This window comes from Barbus barbus (genome assembly GCF_936440315.1).
Source record: "Barbus barbus genome assembly, chromosome: 1".
Taxonomy (NCBI): domain Eukaryota; kingdom Metazoa; phylum Chordata; class Actinopteri; order Cypriniformes; family Cyprinidae; genus Barbus; species Barbus barbus.
The window spans coordinates 6,407,887-6,435,558 of NC_136729.1; the positions used below are offsets into that span (position 1 = coordinate 6,407,887).

The 27,672-nt window shown below is 38.6% G+C and overlaps 1 protein-coding gene across 1 annotated transcript in view; it reads right to left on the minus strand.

Moving 5' to 3' along the window:
• LOC306857085 (leucine-rich repeat serine/threonine-protein kinase 1-like) overlaps positions 1–26,385 on the minus strand; it is a 137,554-nt gene extending 111,169 nt beyond the window's left edge. Inside the window, exons 1-3 of the mRNA XM_079396777.1 lie at positions 26,271–26,385; positions 22,423–22,602; positions 8,315–8,481 (exon numbers count right to left, since the gene is read on the minus strand). Coding sequence (XP_079252903.1) covers positions 8,315–8,481; positions 22,423–22,495 — 240 coding nt within the window. The 5' untranslated portion in view covers positions 22,496–22,602; positions 26,271–26,385. The remainder of the gene's footprint in view (positions 1–8,314; positions 8,482–22,422; positions 22,603–26,270) is intronic.
• Between the last annotated feature and the right edge of the window lie 1,287 nt (positions 26,386–27,672).

Genomic DNA, 27,672 nt, shown 5'->3' on the forward strand with positions numbered 1-27,672 from the left:
TAAAGTCGCTACTATTTACATGTTTCAACGATAAGTCATCATTGAGGTCGACGAATGATTGGTGAGCATTTGGATTTCCTGCCCGTTACAGACATGAACAGTTAATTTCTTTTCTGCAACTAACAGTTTAATTTTAGTTTACTAATGTTTAGTCGACTATTATGGGGGCAGTCGTAAAATATATTATGAGAATAGCATATATAAAGCATGAAAATAATACATAAAATAAATAAATGTAATTCTAAAATTAACCATTTTTTACACAAATTTAAATGAAAATAAATCATTTGACCTTCCATTCTTCTTTTGATAAATAAACCATAAGTCACATCAAGTGTGGTTTATTTTAATATATTCTTAATATTTTAAGTCATTATTTGATGAACTTAGTTTTGTGAACTCTTCATTTGCAAGTTGCTTTGGATAGACGTAAATGTAAATAACCATTTTTATGTACGTCAATTGCTGAATTAACTAACCTTTTTTTAAAACAATAGGTAGTGTACGCTGCTCACTATGCATTATTTCATTCTGAATGTAGTCCACGTGTTTTACAGTAACGTGCAGAAATATTTGAAATCTAATATTTGCACATTTCTAATCTCAGAGGCCACCGAGCAGCGATTGAACGGGACTAATGTGATGAGTGTGGAAGCAGAAGCAGAGGATCAGATGTGGGTTTGTTAACTGATGGCCGGTTAGGAGCCATTAAAGTCAAGCCATCAATCACTCAGGACCTCACTAGAGACCTGTAACAGTATTTACAGAGGAATATCACTGCGCACTCACTGACCACATGCGGTCATGTCATCTGTAATCACCTCACTGAGAACACAGCCTTTCAAGAAACAAACACACCTTGAGATTAATCTTTCTGCCTTGCTTTCGTATATAATCATAGATGTAATTTAGTAGGTTGATTTTGTGAATTATGACAGAAAAAAACTGTCATAAAAATAAAATGAAAAAAACAAAAGTCTCTTATGCTCAAAGCTGCATTTATTTGATTTGAAAAAAACTGTAAAATATTAATAGAATTTAAAAAGCAGCTTTGTATTTGAATATTTTTTAAAATGTAATTTATTCCTATGATGCAAAGCTGAATTTTCAGCATCATTTTTCAGCATCATCATGTTGTTCATGTTTTGTGTGTAGCGCGTTTATTTTACTTTGAGTATGGATATCGTCGCGACTGGTGTCCGTACATACAACCACCAGACACTTTTGAATTTAAATAACCCGGTTAATGGCATCCACGATGAGCTGTGGGAAAAGCTACGTGACTTCGGCTTGTTGCGGGAACAAGGCCTCGAAGCCTCGGCGTTGCCTGATGCCGGCGGCCGTACTAGGGGACATCGGAAGCGGTGTGCGAGGAAGCGGAAGCGCGGAAAGCGGGCGGGAGTCTGTGCTAGGCTAAAAACAAACCCTAGCCGGCCGGCTCTCGCATCCATCATTCTATCAAACGTCTGTTCCCTGGACAATAAGCTGGACTACATCCGACTCCAGCAGGCTACACAGCGTGAGGTTAGAGACTGCTGCGTCTTTGTTTTTACGGAGACATGGCTCAGCGACAGAGTACCGGACGCCGCTATTCAGCTGGATGGACTAGCCTCGTTTCGCGCCGACAGAAATGCAGCTCTGTGCGGTAAGACTCGCGGTGGTGGCATGTGTGTTTACATCAACACAAAATGGTGCAAGAACTCTGTGCTGGTCTCTAGTTACTGCTCATCGCTGGTGGAGTTTGTGATTGTGAGATGCAGACCTTTTTATCTACCACGGGAATTCACCACTGTTTTCATTATCGGAGTATACATTCCACCTAGTGCTAATGCTAAGGAAGCGCTATGGGAATTGTGTACAAAGATTAGTGAACTGCAAAATATACACCCGGATGGACTGGTTATTGTTGCTGGAGATTTTAACCATGCAAATCTCAAGTCAGTGCTTCCTAGATTCCATCAGTATGTGGACTTTGCAACGAGAGGGGAAAACACGCTGGATCTTGTTTATACAAACATCCCCGGCGCATATCGGTCAGAGCCCCGCCCCCACCTCGGTTACTCAGACCACATCTCTGTGATGCTAATTCCAGCATACAGACCACTCGTCAGGCGTTCAAAATCGGTTCTGAAGCAAGTGAAAACCTGGCCAGCAGGAGCCATCTCTGCTCTTCAAGACTGTTTCGAGAACACTGACTGGAACATGTTTAGGGAGGCTGCAACTTACGGCGACTTAACTGACTTGGAGGAGTACACGTCATCAGTGACCAGTTACATCAATAAGTGCACCGATGACGTTACTGTCTCCAAGAGTATAATTTTACGATCCAACCAGAAACCGTGGATTACTGCGGAAGTGCGTGCACTTCTGAGAAGCCGAGACTCTGCCTTCAAAAAGGGAGACATAGAAGAGCAAGGGCCAAACTTTCTCGGGCTATCAGAGAGGCGAAGCGCGCGCATGCCCAGAGAATTCACAATCACTTCAGGGACAGCGGCGACACACGGCGCATGTGGCAGGGATTACAAGCTATCACAAACCACAGGATGACAACACCTGCCTGTGACGGTGACGGCTCCCTTCCAGATGCGCTGAACAACTTCTATGCTCGGTTTGACAGACAGAACGTTGTGGCGGCGAGGAAGTCCACCCCTCCTCCGAACGATCAGGTGCTATGTCTCACTACAGCTGATGTGAAGAAAACTCTACGCAGAGTCAACCCACGTAAAGCTGCTGGACCAGATAACATCTCAGGCAGAGTGCTCAGAGAATGTGCGGAAGAGCTGGCAGATGTTCTTGCCGACATCTTCAACATTTCTCTGAGCAGCGCCGTCGTTCCCACGTGCTTCAAGGCCACCACCATCGTTCCCGTGCCCAAGAAATCTTCTGTGTCCAGTCTCAATGACTACCGTCCCGTTGCACTTACACCTACCATCATGAAGTGCTTCGAGCGGCTCGTCATGAGACATATCAAGACCCTGCTGCCCCCCTCACTGGACCCACTGCAATTTGCGTACCGTCCTAATCGCTCAACGGATGATGCCATATCCATTACACTCCATCTTGCCCTCACACACTTGGACAAGAAGGACACATACGTTTGAATGCTGTACATGGATTTTAGCTCAGCATTTAACACTATCATCCCCCAACAACTGATCGGGAAGCTGAACCTGTTGGGTCTGAACACCTCCCTCTGCAACTGGATCCTGGACTTTCTGAACGGACGGCCTCAGTCAGTACGGATCGGAAACTGTACCTCCAGCACCATCATACTGAACACTGGGGCCCCACAAGGCTGTGTGCTTAGTCCCCTGCTGTTCACACTGCTGACTCATGACTGTGTAGCAACACACAGTTCGAATTACATCATTAAGTTCGCTGATGATACGACCGTGGTGGGTCTCATTAGCAAGAACGACAAGTCAGCGTACAGAGAGGAAGTGCAGAGGCTAACGGACTGGTGTGAAGACAACAACCTGTCTCTGAATGTTGATAAGACAAAAGAGATGGTTGTTGACTTTAGGAGGACACAAGGTGTCCATTCTCCGCTGAGCATCGATGGCTCCTCTGTGGAGATCGTCGAAAGGACCAAATTCCTGGGCGTTCATCTGGAGAATGACCTTAGCTGGTCTCTCAACACCAGCTCCCTGCACAAGAAAGCCCAACAGCGCCTCTTCTTTTTGAGAAAACTGAGAAAGGCCCAGCTTCCACCACCGATCTTGACCACCTTCTATAGAGGGACTATCGAGAGTATCCTGAGTGGCTGCATCACTACCTGGTTTGGGAATTGTGCCATATCGGACCGAAAGACCCTACAGCGGATAGTGAGGACAGCGGAGAAGATCATCGGGGTCTCTCTCCCCTCTATTGAAGACATCTACACTACACATTGTATCCGCAAAGCCACCAGCATTGTGGCTGATCGGACACACCCCTCTCACACATACTTCACACTCCTGCCATCTGGAAAAAGGTACCAAAGCACTCGGGCACGCACATCCAGATTGTGCAATAGTTTTTTTCCACAAGCCATCCGTCTTCTCAACAAAAAAGGGACTGGACTGATAAACATGCACGCACACACGCACAAACATTATCACTTAGCTTAAACTCAACTATCTCAAAACTTTGAGACTGGACTGACTGATTAACATAAGTGCAAACACACTGACATACACTACCAAACTATTACATCAACACATCAACTTACACATCAACTTGTAAAGGCTCTTTCTGCACAATATTTATTACTAGGACTACGCTTTGCACTAAAGTGTTAAATTCTCCTAAATTCTAAAATATATACTGGTTTTGCACTACCTCATTTCACGTACACTTTATGTTGTTTGTTGTAAATCTACGTTGTAAATTTATGTTGTATGTAGCACTTTGGTTCTGGAGGAACGTTGTTTCGTTTCACTGTGCACTAACTATATATGGTTGAAGTGACAATAAAGCCTACTTGAACTTGAACTTGAACTCATTACTCCAGTCTTCAGTGTCACATGACCCTTCAGAAATAATTATAATTATAATATGCTGTTGGCAGGACATTGCTAGGTGGTTGTTAAGGTGTTCTCAACAGTTGCTAACCATAAAAACCATAATGACAGTTTTCAATCCAAACAAATTTCCAAAACCCTCCCCTTGTCTGCCATTGTTCAGAAAAACCGATATTACCGCCTCAAACTCACGCAATTGGTTGAGCCAAAAGTTAACATGTCAGGTGGTTCAAACAAACAGATCAGTGTCACAGTGTTTACACAACAGGGAAATAAACATGCAAAAGGTCTATTTTATTTCTGCATATTAAGCTGTGAAAGGAGGAACTATTGTAACTTAGAAAAACTGATACACGTCACCTTTTAATCCAGATCAAAGGCTTGTCAAATTCAAATGATTTGCTTGAAATCATTTCAAATGAAAGGTTTTAGTTTTCATCGTTACGTCCATAGAGACCACCAAGCAGATTTACAGGCCAATCCATGTTTTAACGTAAAAAAACCATCAGAACACCATCTGCTTATTCAGCATCACAGACTGTAAACACAAGCCACTGTAGTGTTTTGAGTCTATGGCAAGTCCTTAACGAGTTTCTACCATTTTGAAAGCACATAATTAATGTGTTCACTGCATCTTCCGCACATCAAATGTGGAGGCGAAAACTGAGAGAAGCAAGTGCGAAAAAAGATGTGATACTCAATGTTTGTCATGGGCTCTGGCTTTCCTTTAGTACTGTATTGTGTGTTTATGTGAGAAGTATCAAGGGTTTCACAAGCATGTTTTTAAGTGCCCGTTTCCCCTGCTGATGCAGATCAGAAAAGCTCAAGCAGTCTAACGCTAAACCGGATACTTGACTGTTGTTCATATTTAGAATTAATCATTTGAACAAACTCCTAATTCTTAGTATTAAAGTTTGGCATTTAACTTACTGTACACTGTTAGCTTCAAACTGATGCAGTACCTCAAATCATGCAACTCACATTTATATTTATGCATTTGGTAGATGGATTTTATCAGTTCACGCATTCCCTGGTAATTGAACCCATGACTTTGCCATCACAATATTTACTTTTAAATTTAAAATTTAATCCAAAGCATTTAAGTTACACATTCCATCAGTTAAAATCGATCATATTATCAATTAAACCCATGACTTTGGTAATGCCAGTGGGACGATCTATTGTTTGAGCTACAGCAACTTATTGTAAACAATGTGTTATAGTTATAGATATAATGCATGGATGCTTGTTTACAATAAAGCACCAACCTGGCAACCACCCACGACTTACAAGCAACTCTATGTGAAATATACAGTTTAAAAAAACAAAAACAAAAACGCCTGTGGTTGCACCAACCAAACTAATGTTCATAATCCCTGACATCTGTTTTTTACCTTCATAATATTTTGACAGCCACCTTAAACAAACATGGCAAAGAGAAAGTCACATGACACTAAAATAATGCAATAAACATACATTTAACAACATAATGTAACATAAAAAACCTAATGTACATAAATGTTTCATTAAAAAGAATAAAACATATGTAAAGTTTGACACACAGGGAATTTTTGGGAATGTTAATTTATGGTTTCCACTGTAAATTTTAAAGACAAGCTCTTGTTTTTCAATTCAAGAACATTAAACTTACAAAATTACATATGCACCATTAGATCCATTACAGTTTACAGAAACTTACTGTTAACCAGTTTACAGTTTTTAATCAAAGGAGTTTTACAGTCCTTTAGCGTAAAAAAATAAAAATAAAAAAATAAAAAAGTATAAGTGTCTGCTAATAGACTACTTACTGGCCACATTTACTGTAGATAAATTCAGGTGTCAATTCACCTTTTAGTGCCGAATCCGGTTCTCTGCACAGACACTTTTTACAGAAATGACAACCACATTCTACAATGCAGTGTGTATGGAACCGAACTAAACAGCTAGTTGTTAATAACATATTCAAATGCATATCAGAGTTGTGGTGCAAGAAATCACAAGGACCGAGGCACTGGCAGGCCCGTAGCCAACTTTGAGGACACCGAGGTCCAAACCTCCGCAAATTTTTCATGTTTAAAATTCCTCATATGAATGTCTGCATGTATAATTCAGTTAAGACAATTTGCAAGAATCATGTTAGCGTCTGTGGTATAAACATGCAAGACATTGGCGGAATGAACGAGTCTTGAGAGAGTTGTGTGTAAGTGAGGGCACAGCCTCCGTGTTGCCAGATTCAGCTATTATCATCTTTTTTGGACTTGACTCCACTTATTTTGGCACTTTAGAAAGTTAATATAGTGGGAAGTTGCTGTTTCAGTCAGCGATATTTTTATCTTATATTTTTTGCAAAAGATTTGAAATAATTTTGGTTTTTAATAGCAAAATGTGGCAACACTGCATCGCCTGAAATTAAACTGATAGTAATCAAAAGAGCCCACGGACAGGTTATTGCTGACAGGATAAACAGGATAGCACATTCGGTAAGGGAAATGCAAAAAAAAAAAAAAAAAGATCATGATATTATCTGTCAGAAACGTTATATCAACGTTGCCAAAACACTACACAGATCTGGAGATCAAGTAGGTTACAGAATAAAATGCAAACACTAGCCATGAAGAAGTCTATGCTGTGTCATTCAGTATTAGCTACATTTTCACAAAATCATAGTAAAATATTAACAAATTCTTATGCAACAAAACTGGTATAATTTCTATCATTTTTATGGTTATTTGTAGGGGTTATTATAGCACAATTCCCCCCCACCCCACCCCTCACCAATTTTCAAACCCTGGCTACGGCATGGAGCGAGGTACATTTTGACTCATTCGTGTTGCCAGATCTTGCTATTATACACTTCAAAATAAGAATAAGCATTTAGCAAACTTTAATTCAAATGCATTATCTTGGAAATAAGCCTCACACCAAAATACCAACCTGCACCTGCCCGTTTTACTCCATAAAATGGAACGTTTTACAAGCCGAGCCTAAACAACAAGCTCAAAGATGCTTAATAAGCCTTGCTTACAATAAGTGGACAAGGCAAGAGCACACCCTGCGAAATAGCCTTCTGAACATGAACAAAACATGACGGCTCTGTTGACTCAGTTGACTATTATTCTGGTCAAAAATAGCAGATACTAAATGTGTGATACTGAAAAACATTGTTTTCAGTGTCAGTCATGTAGGTTTCGAGAGTGACTTCTGTTTTGTACACACACAAAACTATAATTTAGTGAATTTAAATGCGGTGTCACTCCTGAAACTTTACAGTGTGTACGTGCCCACTTACAAAACTGGTTCGATATTGTATTTCAATTCTCATTTTGCAGAGTTTTACATAAGCAGCAACTTAAATTTAACTATTTTCAGCAATACTTTTAAATATTGCATGCCTCATAATACATCTTGGATGCTTTATTTCCTACAAAGCTTGTAGTAACACATTAGGGTACTGTTGCCTCTGAAAGGAATAAATGTGATGCTATTTTAAAATATGGGCCAAATAAGATATCTTGGAAAGCTGCATAATGTTACAATGCTGCCTACGCATTTCAATCCCAAGTCAGCATGACACGCCCACCCGGATATTATGCTCAAGCATATGTGGACAGAACTGAGAAATGTTGTTTTGATGATGCCACAAAAAGCCCGTCTGGTGCCAACCCACCATAGCTGCTTCCAAAACACAACATATGCTGGTCCTTCAGTAGGTGAACTGCATGCACAATGCACCCGCTTCCCTTCAAGTGCTTATAATGTGAATTTTCAATCAAAAATGAGAGAGTATAAAGTGAGCAAATGATCAAACTCACCCCATCCGGTCCCCCTCCGCAGTTATTCTCGCAGGAAAGCCGAATTAGCTCGTGTGCCCTCTGGACCTCGGCTTGAGTATAGGCCTCTTGGATGTTCTTCAGAGTGGGAGAATGACTCAAGGGAACGCTGCCAACCGCCGACTGCTTGGCTCCCATCTCTGGAACACCTGCAAACGGGGCATAGCCACCACAAACAAACAAAATACTCCGTACAAGAGAAGGAACCTCATGCTAAAGCGAAGACGACGCAATGGGAAATGAGCTCCAGATACAGGGGGCGAGGGAGCAGCCAGGAATCAGGTCAGCCTCAAAGAATTCACAAGCCTTTCCCCCCGGACTGGTGCGCATGTATTTGCTGCTTTTCCACGTTCACCTTTGATGTAAAGAGCACCTACTCAGGGGCGGAAGTGAGATCGGGAAGTCAGGGGAGACTGAATGGATAGTGATAGTGATGGATAGTAAGATAAACAGCTGCAGATCCAAACATGTCTAAAAGCAAACACACACAATCGGGACACAAAACACAACTAAACTAAAAAAGTAATGCTGGTACTGTAGTTTGCATGAAATATTTTTTGGGAAGTTGACATGCTTTGTGGTGTGGCATGCAAACTTTCATTTAAAACTATTTTATGTGGCATTTTGGTGGTTCTTTTATAATTATTATGCATGCTGTTTTGAAGCTTTGTGCTATTTTACAAACTAAATGTAATACTTGTACTTTTAAAAATATATTTCTCAATGCAAGAGCATTTAAAAATGACATGCAAAAGGTTGATTAAAACTACTCAAAACATGTATTACAGTAATAAAATAAATGGAAAAAAAAATAAAATACACTAAAGCTAAAAAGTTTGATCTTGAAAAAAAATAAAATAAATAGATACTACTACAGCTAATAATAATAATAAAACTCTAATTAAATTAAAAATAAATAAATAAAGCACCCACTTTCACTAAAGTTAATCTAAAAATACAGCTAAATATGAGTAAAACATCAGGTATAATTTAAATAGTAAATAATACAAAATAATCTATTTATCTATTATATTATTTATTAATATTTTGAATTAACTTTGTTTTCCGTTTTCATTTGAATTTTAGTTTAAGTTTTAGTCATTTTATTAGGTTTGTTTCAGTTAAGCTTTAATGTCCTTTTTTCTATTTCAATTTGTACTGTCACTTATTTCAGTTACATTTAGGTTTGCATCTAAAAATTGCAGTTTATTTCAGCTTTATTTCAATTAACAAAAACAATAGACATAATTTGAATAGTTCAGACAGAACAGAAAGAATGACAGAGACAGAATGATAGTTAGAACGTTAGAAAGAACGATAGAACAACAGAATGATAGATAGACTGATAGAATCATATGACTTCAGAAGCTTGTAATATAGTGCATGAGGTTTTATGGTGTTATTTTGTCAGAATTAAAATGACATGAAGTCAAGTAATTAAGAGCGAATGTTCATTTTAGGTTAAACTTCATTAGTCTTTATTAGTAATATTTAAAGAGCACATTATGAGTTGCCATTACTCGTATGGCTGGACTACAGTGCGCGGGAGTGTTATGATGCCAATCCAAGAGGGCAGTGAAGGTCAAATCAATCACTCCCTCCTATTATTCACATTACTCCATCCAGCCCTTTAACATTTATCTGGCAAATGTGGCCATTGGCAGATGCTGCTCCATTAACAGCAGCACTGCTCCGATGTAAAGTAGCCGAGCTGCGGGTAAGTGCCAGTATGGCTGTGCGCTTTAATAGAAGAAGCTCATATGAATAATTGAGAACGGTTTTTTTTCTTCTTCTGATGAACGGCTGGAGAAAGCCTGAGGGAGGGTAACCATTAGTCTGCATCAATACAGGCTCAGCTCAAGTCCCGCCCAGGCCAAACCAACCTGGAGGGAAAACCAAAGCCAAGACAATAGCTCTGCTCTCAATAACAAGCTGAAAGCCTATACAGATTTTAAGATGCTCCTAATGTGAAGGAAAGATGAACATTAATGCAGCGTCACCAAAGTTACTCGAGTCACTTCAAATAACTTATAAATTGTTGCTGTCAGTGTTAATGCTCCTTAAAGGGATAGTTCACACAAAAAAGGAAAATTCTGTCATCGTTTACTTATTTAAACAGTTGCCGGTAGCCATTGATGAATGGAACTCTATGGAAGTCAATGGCTACCGGCAACAGTTTAATTACCAACATCCATATGTTTTCTTTTGTGTTCAACAGAAGAAAGAAACTCATGTAAGTTTGGGACAACTAGAGGGGGAGTAGAATTTTCATTATACGTGTAAGGCACATACTGTATCTTCTAATTTAACACAGAAATACTTTTCATTAAATACTGAAAAGAATAAAAGCAGCAGCTACATTCTTAAATTAAACACGGCCTATTTTAGTTTTGTCTGTTGTGTATTTTTTTTGTAGTTACTATGTCATTAACATGCTAGAATTAGCTTTTATTTTAATTTTTGTTTACGTTTTAGTAAATTTGTTGTTGGTGTTTTTATTTCTATTCTTCTTAAAATTGAGGTTTTAGTCATTTTAGTAATTCAACTAAAGCCCAATTTTTTTTTCCTTTTAGTTGAAAGTTTTTCATCTTCTGTAATATTTATTTTTGCTTTATTTGCAGTTTCTCTGGATGTTTTTGCTTTCAACTGACTTCCTCTGGATCAACAGACCATAACAGCTTTACACAACACATCCAAAACTGTGCTGCTTTCATTTATTCAAATAACACTTTCAGTGCTGGACAGATTCCAGGTCATAAACAATAACGGTGCTATCATTTTCCTAATGGTATTATCATTTTGTTTCTTACAAACACACAACTTTTCACTTCACAAAATGATAATTGATGGACTAGAGGATTATGTGTGGTGTGGATTATTGTGATGTTTTTATCAGCTGTTTGGACTCTTTTTTAACAGCACCCAGTCACTGCAGAGCAAGTTGCAAGAGCAAGAGACGTAATGCTACATTTCTCCAAATCTGAGAAGGAAACAAAATCTACATCTTGGATAGCCTGAGGGCGAGTCTTAGCAAATGTTCTTTTTGGGGTGAACAACTCCTTTAATGTGATTCAGTTTGTACTGTCAGTTTCAATTAATCAATTTTAATTTGAATGATTTCATCAAATATACGAATATTTTAAATGTATTCAAAGCCTACAAAATACCAAGATGTAATTTTAGCTATAACGCTCAACTCTAAATGTGACGGCAAACCTCTTAAATTTCATCCCATTAGCATATAAATGAAATGAGTTAACACTTACTCAGAATCTGCTGATTAGAGCAGTCATCTAACTTTCACTTTTTCATTCTCTCAAAAAGATCTTATTTAATACTGTATATATCACCTTTAATCCCCTTAAAATATAAAAAATTTTTACAAGACACTAAAAACTTTTAGAGTTGCTGAGTTTAAGACTACTAACTTCTAAAAAAAGCACAAGCGATCAACACCATTCAAACCACGTGACAAATCAGACAATGTGAATGGCAGCAACAAAGGAAGCCTGAGGATGATCAGAGAGACTAAGAAACAAAAAATAAATGACTTTCCAGTTAAAATCTCTCTTATAAGTTCAGAGAATTCGATCACTGTCAATGAAATGTTTGCCAACACGATCGCTTCCTAACCCCGATTTCTACTCTGAACACTGACCCGAAATGCTGAAAAACGAGACATTCACAATGCAAACGTACCTTATCATTCTGCCCGGATCTATCCGGCGATCATCTCATTACTGTGCGCCAGGAGCACAGACTCGACGCATGTCCAGCACCTGTGAGCATTAGCCTGACTCCGTGCCTATAGAGCGGAATGACTCATGTCTTCTCCCTGCCTGTTGTCCTTAATGGCAAGGTTATCTTACACTGCAAACACATTAAAGAGTGAAACCCAACCCTCCCTGGCCGGCTGCTGTGTCTCGGTCCCTCCCTAGAGGACCTCAGATTGCATTTGCAGCTACAGCTCAAGCCGAGTTAAGCCAGATTAGCATACTGGCCTCCTTCTGCAGCGTGTTTCTGTAACACGAGACCAGATGACACACTCAATCACACAGAAACACACAGACGTGATGGGACTCAGACATGAGCCACACACTGGCGGACGCGCAAACTCATGGTTGCTAATGGTTGCCATTGTTGCTGATGCTGAGCCGGCGGGAAAAAGGAAACCCAAGACCTACGAAATGAGGTTTCATCTCCTGGGAGATATCGACTGTTTTTTGCGGGATGCTTGCTTCATCGGTTTTCTGGAAAAATGCAAACCAGTGCAGCCTAGAAACTCCTTATATATGACATATATAGGGATGGGTGTAGATTAATACAGTTGTTTGGACCAAATCAAATTTTGTTGTTGTTGGTGTTGTTATCAATTGACCACAAACAATTATCAAATTTTTAATTAGAAGTTGAGACATTTGATTCTCATGATGACTGAAGCATTTAGTGTTGTAGTATACATATACAGTGGGTACGGAAAGTATTCAGACCCCCTTAAATTTTTCACTCTTTGTTATATTGCAGCCATTTGCTAAAATCATTTAAGTTCCTTTTTTTTCCTCATTAATGTACACACAGCACCCCATATTGACAGAAAAGCACAGAATTGTTGACATTTTTGCAGATTTATTAAAAAGAAAAACTGAAATATCACATGGTCCTAAGTATTCAGACCCTTTGCTGTGACACTCATATATTTAACTCAGGTGCCGTCCATTTCTTCAGATCATCCTTGAGATGGATCTACACCTTCATTTGAGTCCAGCTGTGTTTGATTATACTGACTGGACTTGATTAGGAAAGCCACACACCTGTCTATATAAGACCTTACAGCTCACAGTGCATGTCAGAGCAAATGAGAATCATGAGGTCAAAAGGAACTGCCTGAAGAGCTCAGAGACAGAATTGTGGCAAGGCACAGATCTGGCCAAGGTTACAAAAAAACTTCTGCTGCATTTAAGGTTCCTAAAAGCACAGTGGACTCCATAATCCTTAAATGGATGACGTTTGGGACGACCAGAACCCTTCCTAGAGCTGGCCGTCCAGCCAAACTGAGCTATCGGGGGAGAAGAGCCTTGGTGAGAGAGGTAAAGAAGAACCCAAAGATCACTGTGGCTGAGCTCCAGAGATGCAGTCGGAGATGGGAGAAAGATGTAGAAAGTCAACCATCACTGCAGCCCTCCACCAGTCGGGGCTTTATGGCAGAGTGGCCCAACGGAAGCCTCTCCTCTGTGCAAGACACATGAAAGCCCGCATGTAGTTTGCTAAAAAACACCTGAAGGACTCCAAGATGGTGACAAATAAGATTCTCTGGTCTGATGAGACCAAGATAGAACTTTTTGGCCTTAATTCTAAGCGGTATGTGTGGAGAAAACCAGGCACTGCTCATCACCTGTCCAATACAGTCCCAACAGTGAAGCATGGTGGTGGCAGCATCATGCTGTGGGGGTGTTTTTCAGCTGCAGGGACAGGACGACTGGTTGCAATCGAGGGAAAGATGAATGCGGCCAAGTACAGGGATATCCTGGACGAAAACCTTCTCCAGAGTGCTCAGGACCTCAGACTGGGCCGAAGATTTACCTTCCAACAAGACAATGACCCTAAGCACACAGCTAAAATAACGAAGGAGTGGCTTCACAACAACTCTGTGTCTGTTCTTGAATGGCCCAGCCAGAGCCCTGACTTAAACCCAATTGAGCATCTCCGGAGAGACCTAAAAATGGCTGTCTACCAACGTTTACCATCCAACCTGGCAGAACTGGAGAGGATCTGCAAGGAGAAATGGCAGAGGATCCCCAAATCCAGGTGTGAAAAACTTGTTGCATCTTTCCCAAAAAGACTCATGGCTGTATTAGATCAAAAGGGTGCTTCTACTAAATACTGAGCAAAGGGTCTGAATACTTAGGACCATGTGATATTTCAGTTTTTCTTTTTTAATAAATCTGCAAAAATGTCAACAATTCTGTGTTTTTCTGTCAATATGGGGTGCTGTGTGTACATTAATGAGGAAAAAAAATGAACTTAAATGATTTTAGCAAATGGCTGCAATATAACAGAGTGAAAAATTTAAGGGGGTCTGAATACTCTCCGTACCCACTGTACATATACATATATATTATACTGAACAAAATTATAAACTGCTTTTTAAATTTTACTCGAGTGAAAGTACAAAAAGTACTCATTTTATGTACTTAAGTAAAAAAGTACTGATAGATAGATTTATTTTGCAATTTTATGTAACTACTTAATTTAATTTTATATAAGCACATTTTTATAATCCTACTGCCCAAAATACCTGTAATTTTCTCAAAATGACCACTATATGGAGTCAAGATATATATATTTGTTGTTGATCTGGACTACGTTGATAAGAGTGATGTAGTGATGTTCACTGTGAAGCTTACACTGCGATGTACCTGAGAGGAAACAGATTTGACCGTCTAATTTTCCCCAGTAAGAAAAAAAGTGTTTTAAAACTTCTTGTTTTGCAGAACGTCAGTTATATATGACATGAGAATTAGGCCTGAAGTTAGGAAGAACATTTTAAGGAAAATGTAATTATATTTTCATGATTTTTTTCTGGTGTAAAAACACCTCTGGCCAAATGCCCCAAGAGGGCATCACTTCACACTTTGATAATTACTGTAGTTACTGTGTTCTGAACATCACATCCTTTCTTTTTACATCATATGGAATCTATCTAGGTGGCTGAATAAAAATATTTGAGATATATATATATATATATATATATATCAAAATATTTCCTCAACTTAGCACCAGCAAGCTTGTTAGCATTAGCTAACAATATTTACTTATTTTCAGTATGGTTATGAATAAACATTCATATCTGTCTGCTCGATGATCTAAACAATATAAAAATTTGTACTGTTGATAAACAATATAAAAACAGACGTCACATAGGGCTACATGCATAGCAATTTAATAAAACTGCTAACTTTACAGCAGCGGGGAATATGAACGTGCATGAGTTATTTTATTTAATCTGTGTTATTTTAATGTTTTGTTTTTTGACCTAAAACAGAGACACTGACATTGATCTGTGTGCATTCAAGCATTTCAGTGGGCTTAAATAGATCACCCTTTATAGCAGATTTAGTTCAGAAACAACTGACAGTTTTGACTTAAATATGATTTTCAGTTACAATCATTAATCCTAAAATTCGACATTAGTAACTTACTTTTAGCAGCATCATCAGTTAAGCGGGCGGGCGCTCAAGATCTCCAGTGTTTACTTGTGAGTTCAGTTCACTGGAGACTCGCTCTAAACGGATCATTTGAATCAGTGAGTTCAGTTCACTGGAGACTCGCTCTAAACGGATCATTTGAATCAGTGAGTTGAGTTCACTGGAGACTCGCTCTAAACGGATCATTTGAATCAGTGAGTTGAGTTCACTGGAGACTCGCTCTAAACGGATCATTTGAATCAGTGAGTTCAGTTCACTAGAGACTCGCTCTAAACGGATCATTTGAATCAGTGAGTTGTCGACTCGAGAACAGCTGCAATCGGATCATTCTAATTCGTGAATGAATCGTTTGTTGCGATTTGCGAAGCGATTTCACTGAAAAATTGGTTCATTGAAAAGAATATTATAATATTATAATCATTGAAAAGATTATAAGGAGTAACGATATGTTTTAGTGAAGTGAAGTGACATACTGCCAAGTATGGTGAGCCATACTCGGAATTCGTGCTCTGCATTTAACCCATCCAACGTGCACACACACAGCAGTGAACACACACACACACACACCGTGAACACACACCCGGAGCAGTGGGCAGCCATTTATGCTGCGCCGCCCGGGGAGCAGTTGGGGGTTCGGTGCCTTGCTCAAGGGCACCTCAGTCGTGGTATTGAGGGTGGAGAGAGCGCTGTACATTCACTCCCTCCACTTATAATCCCTGCCGGCCCGAGACTCGAACCCGCAACCTTTGGATTACGAGGCAGACTCTCTAACCATTAGGCCACGACTTCCCAATGTTTTTATGAAATGTAGTGAAGTAAAAAGTACGATCTTATGCTTTGGAATGTAGTGAAGTAAAAGTTACTCAAAATAAAACTACTCCAGTAAAGTACAGATACTTGAAAAATTTACTTAAGTACAGTAACGAAGACATTTTACTTCGTTACTGACCACCACTGGCAAAGGAGAAGTGCTCACTAACATATTATAATATTATATTAATATATCATATATTCCACTCTCTCAGGCAAAAGTCTCTAAACTCATCCTTTGCAGTCATCCTACTACCTGTCCGCTTGATCCTATTCCATCTCATCTCCTTCAAGCCATTTCTCCTGCAGTTGTACCTGCACTTACTCACATCGTTAACACATCCCTTCACACTGGAATTTTTCCCTCAGCATTTAAACAGGCTCGTATAACCCCACTTCTTAAAAAAAACACTTAACCCAACTCTTTTAGGGAACTATAGACAGGTTTCCCTTCTTCCTTTCATTGCAGAAACACTTGAAAGAGTTTCTGTCTTTCTCACACAGAACAACCTCCTGGACAGTAACCAATCTGGCTTCAGAAGTGGACATTCGACCGAAACTGCCTTGCTTTCTGTTGTTGAAGCCCTAAGACTGGCAAGAGCGGCATCCAAGTCTTCTTTACTTATCTTGCTGGATCTGTCTGCTGCTTTTGATACGGTCAACCATCAGATCCTCTTGTAAACCCTATTGAAAAAGGGTATCTCCAGTGGTTTGAGTCTTACCTCTCTGATAGGTCCTTCAAAGTATCTTGGAGAGGTGAGGTATCCAAGTCGCAACATCTAGCTACTTGTGTGCCTCAGGGCTCAGTTCTTTGACCACATCTCTTTTCTGTCTACATGGCACCGCTAGGTTCTGTCATTCAGAAACATGGCTTTTCATATCACTGTTATGCTGACAACACTCAACTCTACCTCTCATTCCATCCTGATGATCCGACGATAGCTGCTCGCATCTCAGCATGTCTAACAGACATTTCTTGCTGGATGATGGACCATCAACTTCAACTCAACCTAGCTAAGACAGAACTGCTGGTAATTTCAGCTAACCCATCTCTTCATCACAATCTCACCTTCCAGTTAGGCTCATCTACCATAACTCCTTCAAAAACAGCCAGAAACCTTGGAGTTGTGATTGATGATAAGCTGAATTTCTCAGACCACATTGTTAAAACTGCCCGGTCCTGCAGATTTGCATTATACAATATTAAGAAGATCAGGCCCTTTCTCTCGGAACATGCAACACAACTCCTTGTTCAGGCTCTTGTTCTGTCCAGACTTGACTATTGCAATGCTCTCTTTGGCAGGTCTTCCAGCCAATTCTATTAAACCTCTACAATTAATCCAAAATGCCTTGCTCAAGGGTCTCACCTCAGTCGTGGTATTGAGGGTGGAGAGAGTGTTGATTATTCACTCCCCCACCTACAATCCCTGCTGGACCTGAGATTCGAACCCACGACCTTGTATTTATGTATTTATAAATATTTATTAATAATTAATTTATATATTATGTTTCTTACCAGCAACATAAAGGTGTCAAATATTTGGAGATATATTCATTCTTCATTATTTATTATTGCAATTTTCAACATAAAAATAAAAATAAATACCTCTATATATATTCAATAAATAAAAAATAAATACATAATCAAAGATTAAAAAAAATGAATGTATCACAACTATGAAATAAAACAAATGGATGTACAGGTACATCTCAAAAAATTTGAATATCATGAAAAAGGTCAATATTTTTTGTCACTCATTTCAGAAAGTGAAACCCATATATTATATAGATTCATTACACAGAATATTTTTGAAATATTTCAAGCCTTTATTTCTTCAAATTTTGATGGATTATGATTTACAATGGATTATGATTTTTTGATGGATTATGGCTTAAAATTAAGTGTCTCAGAAAATTGGAATATTACATAAGATCAATAAAGACGCTTCTGACGTTGTCTCTGGTTCAGAAGTGGCTTGATAGCTCTTTTCCTGAAGACGTCTGAGCGTGGTGACTCTTGATGCACTGACTCCAGCTTCAGTCCACTCCTTGTGAAGCTCTCCCAAATATTTGAATCAGCTTTGCTTGACAGTATTCTCAAGCTTGCGGTCATCCCTGTTGCTTGTGCACCTTTTCCTACCCAAATTCTTCCTTCCAGTCAACTTTGCATTTAATATGCTTTGATACAGACTTGGAGACTTGGGTGTTAACACCTCCCTTTGCAGCTGGATTATGGACTTTCTGACCAACAGACCTCAGCATGTTAGGTCAGGCCTCACCTGCTCCACCACCATCACACTCAACACCGGCGTACCACAGGGCTGTGTGCTGAGCCCATTTCTCTACTCCCTCTACACCCATGACTGCAGGCCTGTGCATGGATCCAACTCCATCATCAAGTTTGCTGACGACACCACAGTGATTGGCCTCATCAGAGACAACGATGAGACTGCCTACAGGGAGGAGGTACAGCACCTGGCTGCATGGTGTGCTGACAATAGCCTGCTCCTCAACACCAGCAAGACAAAGGAACTCATTGTGGACTTCAGGAAGAAGAAAAGTGGAACGCATGACCCCATCCACATTAACGGGATGGTTGTTGAACGTGTCTCCAGCTTCAAGTTCCTGGGAACCCACATCTCGGAGGACCTGACCTGGACCACCAACACATCCAGCCTAGTCAAGAAGGCTCACCAACACCTCTTCTTCCTTAGGACACTGAAGAAGAACCACCTGTCTCCAATCATCCAGCGGAACTTCTACCGGTGTGCAATTGAAAGCATCCTGACCAACTGCATCACAGTCTGGTATGGGAACTGCTCAGCTGCTGACCGCAAGGCACTACAGAGGGTGGTGAAAACCGCCCAACGCATCACAGGGACACCACTCCCTGCCATTGAGGACGTCCAGAGAAAACGCTGTTTACGTCGAGCTCGCGGCATTCTTAAGGACTCCTCTCACCCTGACCATAGACTGTTTAACTTACTGCCCTCTGGGAGGCGCTTCAGGAGCCTCCGAACAAGGACAAGCAGACTCAGGAACAGCTTTTTCCCTACAGCTGTTTCCCTACTAAACTCTGCCCAATGATACCCCCCTCACACACCACTACAAAGTCTTCACCCCTCCCCATCATTAAATCGATTTAAAAACAAAACAAAAAAAACAATCTACACACTGAGTACTATGTACTGTAAATTTTTATTTCTATGCACTTTCAATGTTCATTGCACTAGTGTTTATATATTTTAATTTATAGCTTATTCATATCCATTTGTAATTATTTTCATAGTTTTGCTCATAGTGTACATACATTTACTGCACAACCCATCTGTATAGTATGTTCATATCACCCATCTGTATATCATACTGATAGTATTTAAAAACTTGTAAATTATGTCCATAGTACTACTGCCTTATCTGTATATTTCTGTACATATGTAACATATTGTAGGCACTGTATATCCTGTACCTCTGCTTATTGCACTTCTGGTTAGATGCTAACTGCATTTCGTTGCCTTGTACCTTACATGTGCAATGACAATAAAGTTGAATCTAATCTAATCTAATACAGCACTCTATAAACAGCCACACATTTCAGTAATGACCCTCTGTGACTTACCCTCTTTGTGGAGGGCGTCAATGTTCGTCTTCTGGATCATTGCCAAGTCAGCAGTCTTCCCCATTATTGTGGTTTCAAAGAACAAGAGATACCCAGAATTTATACTGTAGGGACGGTTATTAATTGAAACTCAAATGTAAATATTCTAATATTTTGAGATACTGATTTTTGACTTTCATCAGCTGTAAGCTCTAATCATCAAAATTAAAACAAAAAAACTTTACATGTAATGAATCTAAAATATATGAAAGTTTCACTTTTTGAAATAAGTTACAAGAAAAAATTAACTTTCACGATATTAAATTTTTTTTTATATGTACCTGTATGTAGTGATAAAAAATGCTTAGCAAATCTAAAATAGGCCTACATCTGTCTACAAAACTAGTTTCAAACATTATAGCAGAAATCTTTAGAAGAAAGTGTTTTTAAAACCAAGAGTAAAACCAAGTGTGTCCAAACTTTTGATTGTTAGTGCATATTTAGAGGCCATTTTTGGCTAAATTCAATTTTGATATTAGTAGCTACTGGTCAACAATAAATTAGATCGAGCACAATCAACTATATGAATCTGTTGCCTGTACTAATCAGCAGCCAAATATGACTAAAGGTTGAGAGCTGAACGCACAAATGATACTAGCATTTAGGTCAATCTATCTCACATTCAAACTTGAGCATATGTGAGAGGAAATGACGTTCGCTGCTATAAACACCTTTCTGAAGACCACAGTTTCACTTCATAGGTCTATATATGCTGTGCAGACTGTCAAGTTCCTCGAACCATAACTGTATTTAACTAACTATATTTCAAACGATACAATAGCCAGTGTTTCTGGAGTTTTATGAAGTAAATTTAAGACCATTTTAAGACCAAGCAAAGAAAATTGAAGGAATAAATTGAAGGAAACAAAATACATCAATAATGTGTACAAAAACAGCTTAACTAGAATAAAGGAAATAACTATAAAACTGCATTAAAACAAGAACAATTATCTTGCAAATGGGCTCAGAAAAAAACTACTTTATTCAACAGAAAGTTTTCGCAGTGCATTCAAACTTGTATGCCATGACTATGAATTTAAGACTTTCTGCTCTGATTTAAGACCTTTTCATGCCTTAATTTGTTGAAAAGTGAATTAAGACCCTAGATATTATGATTTTGCTGGCTTCAATGCTTGAGTTGCTGCTGCTCTGAATTTGCGCAGCAGTGAAACTCAAACTAATGCAAAACCAGCAAATGTGAGAAAAAGCTGTAGCAAACAAATAAAATTCACTCTACATGATAACTGTGATGAGGATATAAGATAATATTGATAATCCAGTGTGTATGTGTAAGTGCTCTGTAATGAGAATCAAAGGTTTCTCTGATAACGTTATTGCAGCCAAACACAGAAATTTTTGTTGAGCATGTGAACACAATGACCAAACAGACAGTCCGAATTCAATCAATAGCGCTGAAAAAGTTCAGCCAAAGCACATTCACAAATCCCTTCATTAATTACAAACAACACAATGTAAATAAGAAACTGATTGTGCAGAGTTGTCAGCTGCATTGATTATAATGGGAGTTTTCTCTCAGTCAGAGATTACAATAGGAGCACTATTTGTTCACGCTATGTATGTAATATACATTTGTCACGCTGTTAACTGCACATTGCAAAGTTTCTAGATTGACACTTATTTAAATGGTGGTTTGAATCTGAAACTGTGATGATTGACAGTGATAAGCAAGCATAGTAACAGATGGGGCAAAACAACTGATACTGTCAAAACAAATCTGTGCATTAAATGCAAACTGTATAGTTTGCATTTAAAGTGTAAATGCAAACTAATAAATCTTGTTCTATAAACACTTGTTCTATGTAATGTACTGCTTTTTACAGGTAGATTGCACTTAATTTATAAAGCAATAATAGTTATTCAATAATAATAATAATAATAATAATAATAATAATACAATAATAAAAACAAAATTAATTTGATCTCTTAAGTTTTACTAAACATGCACTGTTCTTAATAAAACTGTTTTTAATTCAGTTATCTTTTGAAGCTGCTTATTTGTCACCTGTGGTTTTGATTTAGTATTAATACCGATGTATTAAATTCTGGTATCATACCAAAGCCACAATTATGGCATCAAGCCATAATTAAACAGCTAAATAACTATAATAATAATAATAATAATAATAATAATAATAATAATAATAACAACAACAAATGTTTGATAAATATTTCAATATTTGTTTTTATTTATTTTTAACGCCTATTATAAATATTTATAATATTAATTATTAATATTTTAAATATTTAATAGTTTTGTTAATAATAATTTATTTATACTATTATTAATATTTATTTACTTACAATTATTTATTAAATATTTTAATAAATAAATACATTTTTTTCTGCTTAATTTGAGATAATTTTTGGACCCTGCTGGAAGTGTAAAGGTTTCTTACCAGCTTGCTCCTCCATGCTGCTGGCGCTGCTGCCCGGATCTGCAGTTGCTTTGACGTACCAGTACGACGACATATTTCAGGCTGAAAGCTGCCGAGTCATTCAGAAGATATCTTCATGGACCGAAGATACATAAATGCCTCTTCAGGAACAGATGGTATGCCACCCATCCATTCGTTTGTCTTCAAAACAAAATTCAGAGACACTTTAAACTTCTAGACAAGTAAACCACGTAACCAGACAACACTATGTAGAATGCAACAGAATAGATCATTTTGGAAATATTAATTGCATTGCTTCATTAAAGATATACACTGATAGGATTAAGGTAAATCACAAACCATGTCACACACTGCTGCTTTTGACATTAAAGTCAAAATAAAATAAAAAAAATTACCCATTTTTAATAAACATTCCTGTTAGTTGTCTCAATGACGCGGTCAAGCCAGCCGCAGTTCAGAAAAACACGGTCAAGCCAGAAGCGATTGCCATTATGGTGCGCGCGTATTACTATACTTACGGTAATTGCAGGACCAACACGGAGGGAACGCGCATTCAAAGCGCTTTTCATTCTAGACGCCCAGAATTGAGATATAAGGACTTTTTCCGTTATTTTATGTACATCTGCTTAATATTCGTGTTATTTTTTGCTGTCTTTGTATCTGTATTAGGCCTACTATATTCTTCTACCTGCATTTCATTGCAAGATTTGTAGAAAAGGAGATATGGGACATTAATCGATTTAGAGGGGTAACGACCCCGTTTCTAATAAGTACAAGAAATGAATGGCCAGTTCTTAAACAGGACGTCCTACAGGTGCTGGTCATAAAATTAGAATATCATGAAAAAGTTGATTTATTTCAGTAATACCAAAAAGTGAAACTTGTATATTAGATTAATTCATCAGACTGATATATTTCAAATGTTTATTTCCTTTCATTTTGATGATTATAACTGACAACTAATGAAAGTCCCAAATTCAGTATCTCAGAAAATTAGAATATTGTGAAAATGTTCAATATTGAAGACACCTGGTGCCACACTCTAATCAGCTAATTAACTCAAAACACCTGCAAAAGCCTTTAAATGGTCTCTCAGTCTAGTTCTGTAGGCTACACAATCATGGGGAAGACTGCTGACTTGACAGTTGTCCAAAAGACGACCATTGACACCTTGCACAAGGAAGGCAAGACACAAAATTCTTATATGAAGCTATTTTGCTGAGACACTTTAGAGAAAGGTAACACTTTAGAATAGGGAACACTTGTTCACTATTAATTATGACTTTGCCCTCAATAAATTCCTAATTTGCTGCTTATGAATAGTTAGTAAGGTAATTGTTAAATTTAGGTATTTGGTAGGATTAGGAATGTAGAATAAGGCATTAATATGTGCTTAATTAATACTAATAAATGGCTAATATTCTAGTAATATGCATGCTAATAAGCAGCAACTTAAGAGACCCTAAAATAAAGAGTTACCTAGAGAAATGTACCATTATATTTTACTTCAAAGTCTTATAGTGTCACGTAGCACTCGGGGCAAGGAGCGAGGAGACATGGAAATAGCAATAGCCAGGTTTATTCAAAACACATAGCGTGTAGCTAGGGGAAAAAAGAACACATATGACGTTTAATACCGGACACAGGGGCAGGGAAACACAGGGCTTATAAACATAGATAAATCAACAAGGAAGAACAGAAACAGGTGCGGGGCAATTACACACATGGTAAAGTGCATGGTATTATTTCAATTATAGGATTATACAACTGTACATGTATGCTTTCTAATAAGTAAAAAAAAAAAAAACAACAGCCAAATCTTATAATGGACCTCCCATACTATCTGCACCATTTATATTAAAAACATTTTACTGTAGCAATTTGGAGTTCAAAGTCAAGAAAATTCTCAGACATTGCACAATTTTTCCAGTATTGAAAACTAGAAATATTATTTCAAATAAGTAAAAAAAGGCTATTTCTTCAAAAGTACCTCCTACTTTTTCAGCACACCAAATGAGAAGTCTGTGTACTGTGGCAGTTTGAAGTTGCATACATCCGAATTCAACAAAGTTTTTAAAGACAGTACATTATTTCTCCAATTTTGAGGCTTATAGAAACATCAATATAAATATGTAGATAAAAATAATGGCCTTTGCGTGCAAGGTACCTCCTATTCTGTCAGCACAGCTAAAATGAAGTCACCCACTGTCAGAAATGTCACACTATATCTCACACAGTTTCAGAACACTTAATATGGAGTCTTTGCTCTGTAGCAGTTTGGAGCATGGATGGGTCATAGCGTATGCCCAATCTTGCTTCTGGAGATCTCACTAAAGGTTCAGCTCCAAACCTACTCTAATTAAGAGTCAGGAACAATAGATAGTTACAGGCAGGCTTGTTGGAGCAGGACTGACACTGAACTCTATGGGAAGGTAGATCTCCTGAAAAAGGATTGGGTGTCCCTCATGCATTATGTGCCTTTTAGAAAATAGACAGTGGTTCTACTTCTTTGGTTAAATAGCATTTTGTTGTATTTGTTGTATTCAGATGCATGCTATGTCGAGTACACATAGCCCTCTAAATCGAATGATGTGTCATATCTTGAAGACGCTGCAGTAAAATGGTGTCATATGAGGTGTACATATAGTATGGGACGTCCCATATAAGAACTGACCATTCATTTCTTGTACTTATCAGAAATAGTGTCTTTATAGCGCTCAAAATGAAAGAATGTCCCATATCTCAAAAATGCTGCAGTAAAATGTTTTCATATGAGGTGTGTATATAGTATGGGACGTCCTCTATAAGAACTGACCATTCATTTCTTGTACTTATTAGAAATGGGGTCTGTATAGCCCTCAAAATGAAATAATGTCCCATATTTTGAAAACGCTGCAGTAAAATGGTTTCATATGAGGTGTGCATATAGTATGGGACGTCCCATATAAGAACTGACCATTCATTTCTTGTACTTATTAGAAATGGTGTCTCTGTACCCTCTAAATAGAATAATGTCCCATATTTTGAAAACGCTGCAGTAAAATGGTTTCATATGAGGTGTACATATAGTGTAGGACGTCCTGTTTAAGAACTGGCCATTCATTTCTTGTACTTATTAGAAACGGGGTCGTTACCCCTCTAAATCGATTAATGTCCCATATCTCCTTTTCTACGAATCTTGCAATGAAATGCAGGTAGAAGAATATAGTAAGCCTAATACAGATACAAAGACAGCAATAAATAACACGAATATTAAGCAGATGTACATAAAACAAACAGACAAAGTCCTTATATCTCAATTCTGGGCGTCTAGAATGAAAAGCGCTTTGAATGCGCGTTCCCTCCGTGTTGGTCCTGCAATTACCGTAAGTATAGTAATACGCGCGCAGTTTTAATGTCAATCGCGGCTGGCTTGACCGTGTTTTTCTGAACTGCGGCTGGCTTGACCGCGGTTCACAACCGGCACTTAATTTTCAGCAAACTTTAAGCATTAAAACAATCACAAAAACAAAATTAATGCATAGCATGAACAATTCGCCATGCAAAACCACTGCTGGAAAAAACAAAAAACAAACAAACAAAAAACCACGAATGGACTTTTGACTTCACACCTCAGGGTTACTGAGATTTGTGGCAACTTCCCCGTGTGATACCTTGCCCCAGTCGCTCAGTTTGCTGAATGAATGTTTCTGTTTACAATGTCTCACTTGCACTGCAAACACTGCGCGACACGCTAAAATCTTCAAACAAACGCTGCAGACGCTACAAGCGAGTTGTGTCGCTAATAGTGCAGTCGAGGTGAGTTTGTGGATTCTAGTCAACATCACAAGATAGTTTAGTGTACTTACCACATGTTAAATACCAGCAAACCGCGGACTAAAGCGGGGCGCCTCTGATGCTTTCGGTTCGGATGAGTTTGGCAGACGCTCGCGGATCACAGCACAGATTTCTACTTCCTGATCTGAGGGACACACTTCTTTCCTGAGGAGCCCAGAACCAGTCAGTCTGCGGCTCCTGCGCGCACGCGCCGCTTTATCCTGCCGGGGAATTTCCGCAGACTTCTGTTGTTTGAGTTCAATTATTTCTATAGCCTACCTGAAAGTTGCTATAAACAGTGTTGCCAATTTAGCAATTTTGTAGCTAGATTTAGCGACTTCCCCACCCCTTTTGAGACTTTTTTTTCAAAAGTTTAGGGACAAATATAGCAACTTCTTGGACAAACCTCATCTAAGTTCTGATCTTGCCCACTGATCTATATTCATCTTTATATACATCAGTGAATTGCCATTGTGATGTCGTCTAGTGACATTTAGCTAAATCAGTTTTAGCTACTTTCAGTTGAAAGTTGTCACGAATCCGGTCTGTGGCCTTCCGCCCGATAGCCACCAGAGGTCGCCTCTCCATCATATTGACTCTCACACTACACAGCACACTGAACTACAATTCCCATCATCCATTGCACTGACGACACATATACAGCTGACTGCACTAATCAGCTCACACCTGAGAACTATCACACACTCTACTTAAACCGTGGACTTCCTCTTCCTCTCTGCTGAGCGTTGTCCTGCGTATGCTGTTCACCCGCCTGTGTCAGTTCTGTTTACCAGTGTTTTATCCTGCCTGTGTATTGTCCTGTGTTTTCTGATAACCTGTATGTGTGTATGTCTAGCTCTGAGTCTGGTCCTGCGTTTAACACTCTCCAAGTGTTAGCTGCCTTACCGAGCCATTCTGTGTTTTGTAAATCTAAGTTTAGTTTGTTTTGTGTTCCGTCTCTGTTTTCTGCCTGTGTTTCCTGGATTAACCCTCTGCCTTGCCCCTTTGGACTCTGTTTGTACCCCTCTTGGACTACTGCTCGTGTACCTGGATTATCTCTCTGCCTTGCCCCTTTGGACTCTGTATACCTCTCTTGGACTACTGCTCGTGTACCTGGATTATCTCTCTGTCTTGCCCCTTTGGACTCTGTTTGTATAATTAAAAGTTTGCACATGGATCCGCACGTCTCACGTCTTGTTCACATCATTACAAGCCTATTTGGGAACACTGGTTATAAACCTGTATGAATTATGCAGAGATCTTTGGAGGGGCAGGTGCTCAAAGTATAAAAGGGACACATGGAACATGGCTTTTAATATGTTTTAATATGCTGATATGTGTATTGAAATGGATGCTTCTTTATTGATACAGCAGCAAATGCCATGACCAAGGTTTTAAAAAGAAACCGAACAGAAAAGACCATTTTAAGTTTAA